The 14,349-nt window shown below is 42.7% G+C and overlaps 1 protein-coding gene and 1 long non-coding RNA gene across 10 annotated transcripts in view; one reads left to right on the top strand and one right to left on the bottom strand.

Annotated features, from left to right (window-relative positions):
• Nucleotides 1-654: 654 nt before the first annotated feature.
• Nucleotides 655-1,324, bottom strand: LOC132341325 (uncharacterized). The gene is made up of 2 exons (XR_009490152.1): nt 885-1,324; nt 655-764 (listed from the first exon to the last, which is right to left on the bottom strand). It is a non-coding gene; the product is annotated as an uncharacterized LOC132341325 (long non-coding RNA).
• Nucleotides 1,322-14,349, top strand: part of ROBO2 (roundabout guidance receptor 2) — a 435,957-nt gene continuing 422,929 nt past the window's right edge. For all 9 annotated transcript variants that reach the window (XM_059872788.1, XM_059872752.1, XM_059872718.1 and 6 more), the window contains exon 1: nt 1,322-2,080. In XM_059872788.1, the coding sequence (XP_059728771.1) occupies nt 2,026-2,080 (55 nt within the window). In that variant the 5' untranslated portion in view covers nt 1,322-2,025. The remainder of the gene's footprint in view (nt 2,081-14,349) is intronic.

Genomic DNA, 14,349 nt, shown 5'->3' with positions numbered 1-14,349 from the left:
GTCCCTTTAATGGGGAGTCTGAGACCATTCACTTGGTGTTTATGTCCCTCTACCGGGACGTCTGTGTCCCCTCGGAGTGTTTGTGACTCCCTCATTGGACGTCTGTGCCCCAGCGGGGCGTCTGTGTCCCCTCAGGGGGGTGTGTGCCGCCCGTCAGGGATGTCTGTGACCCCCGGGGTGTTTGTGCCCCCATCACGGGCTGGCTGTGACCCCTCACAGGGTGTGTGCTCCATCACGGGCGCCTCAGCTCCCATCGCGGGTTGTCAGTGCTCCCCCTCACTGGGTATCTTTGTCTCTCTCACGGGCTGTCTCAGACCCCTCACGGGATATCTGTGCCACCTCTCGGGGTCTGCCCCGCTGCGGCACCAGGAGCCGCTTACAACCCACTTTCCTCCGCCTGGCTCCTTCCCCCGTGTCCCTCCCTCTCTCTGCTGTGGTGCTTCGGGGTTTGTTCCGAGCGTCTGTGGGAGAGGGGCTGTTCTCCCGGCTCCTAGGGGGCGAGGCGGCTCGTTCTCCCGTCTCCGTCACTGCCGCCTCCGGGGACCTCGAAACTTTCCCTCTGGCGGGAGCTGCGCTGCATCCGAGGGGCCCAAGGGAGGCTGGAGGCTCCTGGGTTTCGGCAGAGCCCGCTGGCTCTGTGGGACATGTGCGACCTTTTGTTTTGTGTTTTATTTTATTTGCCACATTCCCTTCCTTTTCCACAGAGCGAGCCAGCAGAGAAATCCCTGGGGAATATTCCTTTCAAGGGTCTCATTGCCGAGCGCCTGCGTGCGCGCGCGAGAGGGAAAATGAATAATTAGAGAACAGTTCCATGAAAATCACTTACCGAAAAATTAGCTGCCCATTAAAGAGGAAGCGGTGAGGAGCAATCATGTAAATCCTACCTACACCCAACTGTAGAGGGGAGGCAGCGATCCTGATTCCCAGCCCTGCGGCTGCCTGCTGGCATCGCCGTCCCCATCTCCCCAGCCCGGGAGGAGAGAGAGAGGGACGCGTGGGTGTGGAGCGCAGTGGTTTAGTCCACACCCCGCAGCCTCCCTTCCCCAGGCAGCCTCGGGAGCCGCGCTCATTCTCCTCCCTCTCCCTGCCAGCCGGTGTGTCCGCGGCGGCGGGAGGCGGAGGCGGCGGGAGAGGAGGAGAGAGAGGAGCGGAGCGAGGAGAGGAGCGGCGGACTCCGGGGCCGCCCGGGAGAGCCGCGGCGGCGGGAGAGCCCCGAACTCCGCGCAGCCCCCGCTACCGCTCGGCAGCAGCCGCGGCGCCGCGCCCGGGTCTTGCCCTCCAACAGTTCCCGCTCCGCTGCCAGGGAGGAGGGAGGTGCAGGGGACACGGCTTTAATTTTTTTTTTTTTTTCAGTATCTTTTTTTCTTTTGAGGGGATGCTGAGAAAGCAAGCCGTTCCCCTCCCGTGTAGCACATTGCCTGGGCGTTCCTATTATGGAAGTTAAGTGAGAAACTCTGCAGCTTGAACTGATTTGGGGAGAGAAAGGGAGAGAGAAAGGGGGTAGGGGGAGGGCGAGAGCGAGAGGAAGGCAAAATAGCCGAACCAAACCAATGGTTTTCCTGCAAAGTGCCGGGAAGTTTGTGGAGCACTTTCTAGGAATCAGGTCCTTTCTCAGAGTCTCTCCTTGTCTTCCGAAGAAAGAGCTTGCTTTTGGATTGCCATGGATCCTAAAGAGAGTCTTAGACACACTTGAATAATTCCCCTGCTTGGGCTGAATTGATGGGAATTTAGGAAGGAGCGTGTGTGCAAAGCAGAAGCCTTCGGAGCTCACTCGCTGCTTCTCTAATCTGTATGGATCTAAAAGTGTCACATTCAAGACCTTTGCATCTCCAGCTTTTGAATTGAAGATTTCCCTTTCCACTTTAAGTAGCTGCTAGGAAACTGAAAACTTTTGGACCTACCTCTTACTGGCTTTGGATACTTTTTTCCTTTTTTTCTCTTTTTTTTTTTTCCTTTTTTTCTCTTTTTTAAAATCTCTGTGGAATTGGTCTCGCAAGCGATCGGGATTGTTTTTAATATGTCAAAATGGGTCTGCTGACGCCACTCCTGCTCTTCGGATTTGCGTTTTTACAAGTCTATGGTAAGTTCGCTTATTTTAGATATTTCTGTGCAGAAATCCCCTTCATCTGAATTTGATTTGGGACAGCACATGGATGGCATTATAAGCTTTAACATTATAGAACCCTAAGTTTGTTTCTGGTGTAAAAATGGTATTTGAGGAGGGAGGGATCGGAAGGGGGAGAATATATGTTTCCAATAAGCAGCCCTTCCCGTCTCCTAACTTAATGGAAAGGCATCTTATGAATGGAATAATGTCAGCTTGAGGTGGCGAGCAAAGAGTAAAAAACTATCGTGATAAATCTTTTATTTGGGGGTAGGGAGCGGGAAGGGGAAAGGAAAAGCAGAGCGCTGTTGTAGCTGGTATTACTTTGCCGCCTTCTATTGTTAAACTTTCCACGCGTAGAGCCAGCTGATGAAATAAATAGGTTAGCCCTGCCTGGGCTCCAGGTGAGGCGGACTGGCGGATTTCCAGAGTCCCTCACCGCCTGGCTCGGCGCTGGCGAGCGGCGGGAAGGGAGGGAAGGAGGCGGGCGGGGAGCGCGGGGCGGCGGCGGCGGCGCGGCCCCGACCACCCCGCTCCGCCTCCGCCCCTCTCCGCCGAGCCGGGCAGGTGGGGCGGCAGCGTCCCCCCTGCAGCTCTGTCCTCACGCCGAGCTCCCCGGAGGGAGGGTTTGCATGAAGCTTAGCGACGTCTGGGGAATGGGTGGGTTTTCTCATGAACGCCGGCCCCTCCCCCTCCCCTTTGCGTGTGCTCTGCAACGTTTCTTGTGGTTTCGAGTTTAAGTGCTGGATGGGGAGCTGTAAATTACCATCTCGGGGAAGTACGGTTTAGCAGGGCGAGAACTTCAGTGTAAGGGCAAATTGCCTTTCAGAGTAGGGGTGGGCGCTGTGCTGCTGCTCAGGCCGTGGATGCACCAGAGCAGCTCAAGCCCACGAGTAGGAGCGAGCATCCTGCTCTACAGAGGGTGTGCTGGCCCCCAGTGCTCGGCAGCCTGGCTAGCATTGGGTATTAGCGGCGCCAAACACCTTTGAGGTGAATGCAGTGTCTGGGACCCTGGATGTTTCTGCCTGTGTGTCAGAGCAAACTTTGTTCCAAGAAGCTGTTCACAGCATTTGCTATATCAGTCCCAAGGCAAAGGCTCGGGGTTTATTGTTTGCAGTCACAGAACGCTTTGGGTGTTTCTCCACCACCCCCTAGCAAGAAAGGAAGCAAAACAGAAGAGGGACAGATTCAAGTGCAGTTTTACCTTGGGTGCATCATACTCTCTGCAGTTAAATCTTAGGTTTTGTCAGTCGATAAGAAAATTTCTACATTATGTATGCACATGCTAAACTAAACAGGAGAAGTTTTAACTGTGAAAGGATTTAACAGAACATTAATGTCTGTCAGTGCAATCATAGTTCTGAAGGGATTTTGTTTTGTGCTTTGCTCTATTTTTCTTGCTGTAACAAAAGATCCTTAACTTTAAGGCCACTGATATTAGAGGTATCTTTGTGTACAAACTGCAAACATCAGGTTATAGAAATGTAATTATTAGTAAGTGTTTAAAATTGTATGTAGCTAGAAGGAACACAATTAAAGTGCTCAATGAAAGTGACAGAGTGAATCAGAGGAGCTTGGTGTTACAGAATGTAATTAAAGTACCAGTCTGTTTGGAGATATATGAAACAAATGCAATTAACCAGCTTGCTGGAACGACAGGAGCACGACATAATTTATTCGAGTTTTGTCATGGGGAGCACATGTAGAACGTTTGTTCTGGCTTAGCTCTATGCGGGTGGGGCGGTGCAGGTGAAGCACACAGCTAATTTAGAGCCGGACCATTAGGAAAAAATGGCCAAGCAGCTCCCGGAATATATGTGAGACTCCCCTTTTGTGGGAAGATATTGCAGAGACTGTCAAGTTTGCCTGCATTAACAACTCTCTGAAATAAATAAATAAATAGCTTTGTGGATAGCACATCATGACCAAGTAGATATAAGCTGTTATTGTCGAAATGACTAACAAGTAGCTTTGAAGAAATCCTGGCAGGCAAGCTTGGCACACAGTGCTTTTGTCTCTTTAGAAGCATAGTAATTACAATCACATCTTAGGCTGACATGTACCACTAGTTGCTTTGAAAAGAACTCTATCAACATCAGCACCATTTGTGATGCTTTAGTTTAAGAATAAAAGCCAAACCCAACAGACTTCTTGTTTATAGGTCCTTTGTTTGTTTCCTATGTTTGAAAGTTACCTCTTAGTGCATTTCTGGGTTTGAGGGGGTTTAGTTGTTAGGCTTAACTGGTTGTTTTTGTTTTTTATTCTTGGCAAGAGGTCCAGACATGGACACTGTAGCATTTGAGGCATGTTAACCATCCTTTTCCCTGTGAGTTTCCTTTTATTTAGTAGTTGAAAAGTGGTATAGATCAAAATGATAATATTTTTCTTCTAAAGTTATTTTTGCTGTCCATGGTTTTAGAACACCTGAAAATTACACTGCTCAATGAAAGTAGCAGAAAACAGATGCCACCTACACGTATGTAGATTTTAGGTGTTTCATTGTTGTGCTTTTGATTTTCCTGTAACCCTGCCCATGTTCCTGCACTCTGATGAGTGAATAACTTCCATTATCTTTTTCTTTAGCTGTCAGTCTTGGTTATTGTTCTTGACACAAAGCAAACAAAAAATGAAACACAGAAAATCCCAAAACCAAAATACACACAGAACTCCCTCAAACAGCAGAACACTTCACTAGACACAATCTTCACCATAAAGTAAGCCACCAGCTACTGGAGTTAAATGAGCTGATTACATGTGGATTTTTAATAGTGTTCAATTGATTGTTCTTTCATTGTTCTGTGTGTTTTTGTCCTTTTTCCAATAATTGATAAAGTTTAAAAGAACAAATATTTAAAGGTAACAACTGATGTGAACACAGGTATTGGTGAGCCAGACTCTTGCCTGGTAGGACTCATAAGTACTTTCAATGAAGATGACAATCTTTTATGTCAGAGCTGGCTTTTAGTCCCTTGAAAACTAAAAGTGTGATGCTCTTGAATGGGAGGTGTTAAAGATCTATGAGAATAATTCTGAAAAAACAGCCTTTTATCACCATATTAATATATCTCAAAAGCACTTCTTAATGGAAAGTGTGCATCTGAAATGGTGTGATGGCTGCAACATTCTGTATTTCTTTTTATTTTTTAAAAATTCATTTTATTTCTTCATACCAATGAGCTACACATCTGTGGCCTTGTGCAGGTCCCTGTTGCCTGTTGGAGAACATGGCTTACATATAAAGCTGGAGTATATTGTTCCAGTGAATATTTGAGCTGACAGGGTCTTGATCTCTCATGTGAGTTTTGCTGTTGATGGATAACCTTTGCTTCTGTGGAATGTGTGCATTTTAATGCCTTAAGAGTAAAATTCTGGAGAGTTTGCAGTTTTGTTTCTGTTACCTTGTTCTTCCATAGGACCCAACTCTGCAGAGCATTTAAGTGCTTCCAACTCTTAGCCACAGTCTTGCAGAAGTTAATAAGAATTTAAAAACATATTTCACGTTAATCATAGGCTTTAAAACTTTGCTGAGTAAGGATGAATTTATGCCTATGATGGCAGGTTTTGCTGAATTAGTCCTAAGATTTTGCTTTCTTTACTTTCTGTCTTGTAAGTCGCCATTGCAACAGTATGTTTTTATGTGCAGAAGATAAGCAAGGAGGGAACCCTGTTGTACTTCCAGAGATGGATTTGTTTGAAAAGTAAATGATAATCCAGGTTCTTTGGTTTGTGTCCATGCTAATTTGGAGCTCTGCAGAAGGTCTGATACTCCACAAATCTTCCGGAAAAGTTGAAATGTGGGGGTTTTAAGCCTTTATCTGAGTTGCACTGACTTCAATCATCCTTCCATTACCAGCTCACCGTAATGATGAGATTGATATTGCTCAGGGAAATTGAGTTTTAGCAATGTAGGCTAAAGGTATGCAAATTTAAAAGTAGACAAAAGAATTAAAGTACATTTTTAAGGATGCATAAAAAGTATCAAGATGTGCCAAAAAGTGTGATGAGAGAAAAAGGAGGCTTTGGCTGGTCTGTCCAGTCAGCTCCATTTGCAGGAGTCTCTTTACCATAGCAATGCTATGTGGGCTCATAGCCCTGAATTCGAGACGTGCTCTGTCCACTGCTGAACCATTTAGTGGAAATTACTGAAGAGTATGCAATGGATTTTTAGCCATTTGTTACCCTTGAATTGCTATTCAAATATTGATCTGGGATAAATAGATTGCTAACAGGTTCTGTGCATTCTGTTTCAGCCACCTAAGAGGACACTGCTGTCAGGTTTTATCTGTTATCTCAGCTGGCATGGCTGAGCATGCTCTTCCCGTGGCTGCCATCTGGCTCACACTTCTCACACCAACCTTGGGAGGATACTTAGTGATCATATTGATGCTGTTTCTTGCCAAGAGACTCCCTTACTGGTGTGCTTTTCTACCTTTGTGTAGAAATCTCTTTATTTCACAAGAAGGTGGCAGAATACAGCAAGTACTTGCTCTTGCCAAATAAATAAATAAAAAAATGTGTTGGCTTTTTGGTTTCTTACACGTAACTGAATTTTTAAATTCCCTTTTATTGTTGCCTGAGGATTCTTGTACTTATATTTTGACAGGACACATGCCTTGTATGTTCAAAACAATTTGTTTTGTTATGTGGACAGGTACAGGATCTGATGCTAAATCACTTCTTCAGAGAGAATGTTGAGGATACGTTTTATGCAGGATAGTCATGTGGACTGTTAGTTATGAGATCTTCGAATGCAAAATATTTGTATAGAAATAGAGATTTGCAGATGTGTATTTTAGTGTCTTCATCTATACTCTCACAACTGTCTTCTACTATAAATTGTGGACAACAATTGAACAGTTGAAGTTATAAGTTCAGAAGTAAGATTGAGTTTAGTGCTGTCCTCACCTCAAACCTTTTCCTTAACAAAATAACTGCTAATCACCCGTGGTTAATAACTTTTGTTGTTATAACTTTTGTTTTTGTAGTGTATAATTAAATAAGGCCCATTAATTTAGGTCCTGATTCTGCACCGCTGTAATCTGTAGGAATTTTGCTGTTGAGTTCACAGAACACTGAGAAAGCAGGCAATGTTATTTTGGCTTACTGTCATTGTAATCTTGCCACAGGATGAAGTTGGCTTCTTGTTGCATGCAACACTACAACAACAACTACAAAAATACTAGAAGGGTACAAGTGTGTATTGATGCCTCAGTTCCTCTCACTCCTTTCAACAGTGCTCTCTTTACTAGAGCAAAGTTGCCCTTTGTAACAAAAAAGCTAATTCTTGTGCTATGTCGTGGAGGCCCACAGTTTGTGGTAATTGGGAGTGGGGCTGCAGTCCAGCCTCATCCTCAATGGGCTGTAGCTGTGAGAAGCAGGTGAGCAGCGTTGACAGCAGTGAGCCATGGAGTGCCCAGGGGCACTGACAAATCACAAAGAGAACAGAGGACACACAGGTGCAATGCATGAACATGAGGGTGTAAAAGGCTGGGCTAAAGAACAAGGGGCAGACACTTGCAGCCTTCTGAAGTGGTGTGGTATTACTCTGTATGGGTGGGAGCTTTCTGAAATTGGATGGTGATACTCTGTGTATTGTGGCCATCTCAACTGCAGCATATACTGTGACAATGTCGTGTATGTAAAGGTATGTGTTCTTAATGCTTTTTCAAGCCAAAAGTTCATGAAGTAAAATATGGCTTTTTAATTCCATCTCTGCAGCTTATTTTGGCATTGCTGCCATGGAAGAGATCAAAGATGTTCTCTTAATTTTATTAAAATTATAGCCTTCATTAATTAATACATGAGCACCAGTGGACAAACTAACCAGTAGTACCCATGTAAGAACTTACTGGTATTGAGCCACTGTGCTCTGATGGCCAAGACTTCGTGAGATTCATCTCTGGGTTCTGGGCAAATATGAAGTGAAGATATTCATCTGAACATTGTTCTGGCAGAAGTATCTTGTGCATGTGCTTTGAGCTTTAAGCTCTTTACCACTCTCCCCCAGTCTTTTCTTTTTTTTTTTTTTTTTCTGAGCAAGTTTTTTTTCTGTAAACTAACTAAATAGCAGTTACTATCTGCAGATCCCTGAGTTAATACATCTGTTTAACTGGGTTGTGGGAGAGCTTTCTGCTTATGTGCTGGATAGGCTGGCAAACATTATTCCTTGTTGCTTGTTTGCATTGTTGTTTCTACCAGGAACCGTCATGTCTCTGGCTTGCTGATAACTGAAGGTCACCCTTATCTAGTGATTCCAGTGTGTATTTTGTAACCCATCGAGATTGTGTGCATGCAGGTGCTATTGCAGACTTCCAGTCCTGTTATTTGTCGTGGTTGTGGGGATACTCCTTCAGTTCTACCTCCCTGAGTGATGACTGGAAGAAGACAAAATGTCTTCGGGTTCATCCTTATCATATTCAGTTGCTCACTGCACAAGCACAATACACTATTCCATGCTTGGTTTGGAGCATCCTTAGGGATATGTGGTATTTGCTTGCAGAATTACCCTCGTCAGTGAGTTTTCATTGAACCACTTCAGTTCCAGCAGAATTCTTCAGTCTGATGACAGTGAAGGACCCGCCATTGTGCTACTTCATACTTTGTTATATCCTGCTTTTACTTTCCTTTGTCACTTTTCCTCATGTTGGTTCGGAGAGCAGTTTATTTGGTCTGATATATGGAAATGAACTGGTAGGATGAGTGGGCATGCTAGGAGCTAAGTATGGTCTCACTCATTAGGGACTACCTAGATGGTTGTGCCACCTTGTCTGTTGCAGCATATGGTCTTTTCATTTGTATTTAGGCATTGCCTCTATAGCTTCAGTGCAGTGTGCCAAGGAGAGAAGAGCATCTCTGTGATGTGCCTGTCATAAATGCAGATTGGACAAATAAGTAAGGAATTAACGGCCAGCAGCAAGTTGTAAAACACAGAGAGCTGTGGTTCACTCATATTAATTGCTCGCCATTGATTACAAGAGAAACTGAGTGGAAAAAATTTAACCTTTTGAAACCAAAATGTCAGGTAACTGACATCAGTCAACTTGTTTCTCATTCATTGTGAATGGAGGGACAGTTCATGCCACAGTACCAGAGGTACTTTTTTTACTGCTGTGAAAATGTCAAGAGTTAAAAAGCAGTTGTTAAAAGTATTCAGTACTGGAGGAGCTCTATAATCATGGCTTCTCAGGCTGTCATTCTGTGCAGTTTTCAAGGTCTGTATGTCCTGTAGCCCAGATGACTTCATCCTGGCAAATGGAAAGGCCCATTTTAACAATTTGTTTTATCCCGAAGAGAGTTCTGCAACTAAACAATGGATAATAGTTAATTTCAGTATTACAAAAAATTCCAATGGCATTGCAAAGCTTTTGGACCAAACTAGTTGAAAAAGTGGTTTTTCTTCACCTGGCTTGCCTTTTCCTAGAGAACTTGATCTCTTTGGGACTGTCACTCCATAGTAGAAGCCTGCAGATAAAGCCTGCAGCCTCCTTCTCACTTTCCAGAGTATATTATGTCACCTTTAAGACCTGGAGCTGCTTATTGTTCCTGTGTGAACAGTAGCACTGCCCAGCTCTGACAGTTTTCTGGAGAGAGAAATTGCACTGTAAGCTGGGAGAAAGAGTGGAATGGTAGCCTGATTCCAGGTCCGTGGCTTGATGGAGAGAGATACCCAACAGAGGAACTGGGTTTTAGATGGTGTAGGGAAAGAACAGGGGATCAAAGCACCTCTGTCATGCTTACCAGGGAAGTGCTGAAACACTTCAGGGTTGTTTCATACTCAGTATGTTTAGGCTTTTATCGTTGCTGTGCTCTTTGTACATCACTTATCCATGAAGTGAATAGGCTTTTCTGTTCAATTGTTTTAGTCCAGGTTTGTTTGGAGTGGCTTCAAGAAAATGCTTATTTGTAGTTTGATGCAGTGAACAAGGTCTGAGCTCGCTTTAACCTGATGTACTGCAGAAGTGCTGTGATAAATTGGCTGGAGCTTTTTGTATATGTGTTTTTATGATATGTAAGAAGAATTCAGTGGATGTACTAAAATGGTTGATTTGTATCAAGGCAATGGCTATTAAGCAAAGGACTTCCAGTGGGGAAAAAAATAACTATCAGAAGTACTGCAGGCTGCTTTTTATCCTTGATGTATGCATCTGTTCTATCCCCAAACTGGATTTTAAATTATAATGCTTTGGTTTTAAGCTAGTCAGTGTGACTTGGCTATTCAGATATATGTCCAAGTTACAAAATTCTGTGTTTGTTTTTTTCCTTCTGCTTGAACTTGTTTCATCATCTTAAACTGTACATTGTGGTCTTTACCAAATGAGATCATACAATGTGTTCTGTAACATGTAAATCTTATCTATTAAATAAGATTTAGAATAGGAGGGATCCTACGTTAAAATTGTCTTTTAGTGCTATTGTGTTTAAATCCCTAAGAACTGTTTTCTCTGTGTATAGATCTAGCTTAAAAAAAAAAAACAAAATAACTGTATGGAGAGATCATTAGAAGTGTGTGTAGATGTAAGTATAGAAAGTAATTTTAGAAACTGTATGGGATAGAATTTATGTCCCTGAAAGCAAAACTCTAAACAGTAGTAGGAAGCATTAAAGCACTGAATTAAAGGAAAATGAAATGTGACGAGTAGGCAAACAGATATTTAATTAAATATGAATCAGTGTAAACCAGAGCTGCTTATTAGTGTTATTATTTACTGACTCTTTTTTGACAACTGCTCAACTTAGAATCAAATGCAAAAGAACATATGTCTGTCTTTGTATGACCCCAAATATCTCTGTTCCCCCTTTCAGCAGACAACATGCCTTTTTTTCCCCCAAGTGATTTTTGGTTGCTAGGAGAAGTGCAATGGTCTGCCCTGTTCTTATCCAGCAGTAAAACTGAAAAGTGTATTGAGGTAAAGAGAGGGGCAAAGCACAGTGTAGGCCATGAATCACAACTTGTCTCTAATATGTCCACTTTGTTCCCACTTTTTCTTTGGAGACTTTTGTTTTTACTAATGGTGTTTCTTTCCAGCTGATCTCTTGAAGCCATTCAGAAAGTTAAAAAAAAAAAAAAAAAAGAAAATTGTGCTGTTAAGAGTCCACTCAGAGGAACAAAAAAAGGAGGGGGAGACTTTGAGACTTATTCATGGAGGCACAGTGGTAGCAATGCACAGCTCAATGAATGGCTCCAGTCAGCTGCTGTTGAACCTGGGTGATTGATACCTTCTGGTTTTTGCTAGAACTAGAAAAGAGTGCAAAAAGTCTTCGTAGTGCTCCTGCCGGTTTTAATGCAAGATATTGAAGTGTTTTACAAACTATTTCAAACAGCAGAATATTTAGTGCTTTTGAAGCATTCAAGTAGCAATGTTGCATTATGTGTGTTAAAATCAGAAAGGATTGATAATAATTGTGGTACTCTTGTTCTAGTTTGTGAAACCCTTTATTCACTTTTTAAATCATGCTTTTTCAAAAGTGTTGTGCTGTGGCAAGAATCGCTTGACCATCACCTCCTGCATGATATAAAAGTGGCCTTATCTAAATGTCATTGGCTGCTTTTAGACCTTGTCTGTTAGAAATGGTTGTGTGTGGTGATGTAACAGGTATAAATTATTTGGTAATATTGTCTTTATTAATAGACTATCAAACTCATGAGAGCTGTGGCAGATTTCACTTGAAATTGATTGCAGGATGAATGTATAGACAATATATTTTTTCCTCAAGTGCTTAATGAAACTTAGCCTGGAGAGCAGTCTTAAAGTAATAATTGTATCTCTCAAGAAAGATTGCTGAAGAGGCTGTGTGTGAGTCCTGTGAATGAGGAAACTGAACATATGACTGCAGAGATCTGTGATTTGGGCTGACTGCCTGTGGACAGAACAGGCCCTGTATCATTCCTTACCAGGAGTAAATGGTGAGTGGCCAAGGGTCTCATTACCAATGTAAAAAGTTGTGTTGACTCAATTTAGTGATATACAGATAATAGAGAAATTCAGTGATGATGTACTTGGAAAAACAGTGCAGCAACTTGAAATGATTGTCCATAGGGACAAAACTGGCTTCACCCATATTTTCAAGGCTATTGGGTGACATGGCAGTACTGGATTGAATCCCAGTGTAGCTTAATGGAATTTGTGTCTGTTTAGGTCAGGGCTGAATTTGCCCCCAGGGAAAAATGAAGATGGAAGAGTTGTAAGTTAAATTACAGCAATCTGACTGTATCTTACAGGCTGCGAATGGGGGTGGGGATGTGTGTGGTTCTTTTGGGTGTGGTGGTTTTTTTTATTGTTCTTCCTGATCCACACAGACTCTAGGGGTAGTTTAAATACTATCCAAAGTACAGGTGAGTTTTCAGTTACTTCCATGAAAGCTGTAAGTGCTGAGACTGAGAATTTTCCTTCTATAAATCACAGCAGATGTTGCCTCAGTTGTTCTTCAATGCTACCCCCAAAGCACTGTTGTCCTTCTTCCTGCTGAGACTTGCATGGGGAAATTGACACGGTTTTGACTCTGAATGTGGATATTGGTTAAAGAATTTGGATTAGCTGTTAATATAAAGGATATGCCCAGTACCACTTGGGAGCTCCATGGCAGAAAGAGTAGTGAGATTTGGTCTCCAAGAGCACAGCTGATGGTGGGAGAGGTGTGCAGTTGTTTATAGTTGAGGAAGAAGTGTGACTTGAACTGCTTCTGCTGCTGCTACATCTGTTTGTCTGACACCTAAAACAAGGCAACTTTTGAGGCCCAGGAGGATCAGAATGGAAGAATCACAGACCATTAAATATGCCTTCTAGTAATAATTTTCCTTCCTGTTACTTGATAGTCCTGCCGCACTGAATTAAGAAGGAGAGAAGAGGTAGAGGGAGATTCAGCACTGCTGGCTTGGGACAGGGGTTGTGGGGGGGAGCAGGCACTGCTGTGGTGAAGCATTGAGCAATGCCTGTTCTAACTTTTGCTTCCCCTCAGTCCTAAGGTATGTACCTCTGGAAATCTAAATATGCCAGGGAAGGAGTCAGGAAGGAAGTGGTAGCTGTGGGCTTGTCTGAAATTAGAGGAAACCTCTTGTAAATGGTGACATTTAGCTGAATGTCTTTCCTGTTTCCTTTCTGTATTCATGCGGCTTAACATGCTGAAGGAAGGACCATTTTCCAGAGATCTTGTCTGTTCCCCAAGCCCAGTGCCTTTGTAGAACAAACTTTCAGATTAAGTAGCCTGCATTTATTTTAATAAGGAGCAGTTTATAGCTATGATATTGAAGTGGAAAAGCAAGTAAGGAAGGCGGGTTTGCATTAACTTTTCCTTTCATATGAGACAGATCTGTGACCATCTCTTACACTTTCTTTCTCCCCTCCTTCTAAGTCTATTTCCTAGCATTTTGTGATGATGACAGATGTGTGACTTTCTTGTCAAGTTTCAAATGTGAAATCTCCTCATTCTCAGTGCTTTACATTTCTAATTGTAGAACATTTTCCTCTGCATAGGCCAGAAAATGAGAAATGTCTTAGCTCACTACACAGAAATCAGTGGAGTTGAAACTTCCAGATTTATTCTAGGCCAGGGAGAAAAATGTGCTCTTGTGTTTACAGATTTTCATTCCCTGTGCTCTTCATCTGCTTCATCTTCTGTGTTTTATTCATGTCACTTGCCTCCTTATATTTCATAGTTGAAGAGTTTGTTCTATCTCGTTTTTTTGTCAGTTGCTTTAGTTTATTTTCCAGCTCCTTTTCTGTTCTGTTCATTCTCCTCTGGCTGCTGTTTTCTAATCATGTTGCTCGAATATGAAGAATTAAAGGACAGCAAGGGTTGGGGGCAGGGGGAAGGCAGTGTTGATGAGGGAAGTACTATTGTAAGAAACTTTGTCCTTTGGCAGGGTTGCTTTGTGAAGTCTCTGCATAGAGACTTCTGTTCTGTGGAGTCATAATTTTCTGCCATGCTTAACTAGTGCCTTGAGGAAATTAAAATAAACTTACAAAATTTACATGTACAAGCCAAATTTTATGTGAAGTTGGAAAGAGGTACCTTCCTGAAAATTAAACCATATCTTAAGTCTTCCATTTAGTTTTAAAACATACAAGTTTCTCCTCTGTCGTGGAGAATTGTCTCTTTCAGTCTAGTGGTAACTACAGATAACCATGTTTATACATGATTTGTTAGGTTTCCTATTCTTGCAAATGGTTGAACTTTCTCCATATGAAACATAGAAGGATAATAATAAACTTTAAATATCAATGGCTGGGGTTTTTTTTTTTTAGTAT

The sequence above is a fragment of the Haemorhous mexicanus genome, chromosome 2, assembly GCF_027477595.1.
Source record: "Haemorhous mexicanus isolate bHaeMex1 chromosome 2, bHaeMex1.pri, whole genome shotgun sequence".
NCBI classification, from domain to species: domain Eukaryota; kingdom Metazoa; phylum Chordata; class Aves; order Passeriformes; family Fringillidae; genus Haemorhous; species Haemorhous mexicanus.
The sequence above is the reverse complement of the archived record's forward strand: the minus strand, read 5'-3'. Positions and strand labels throughout refer to the sequence as shown.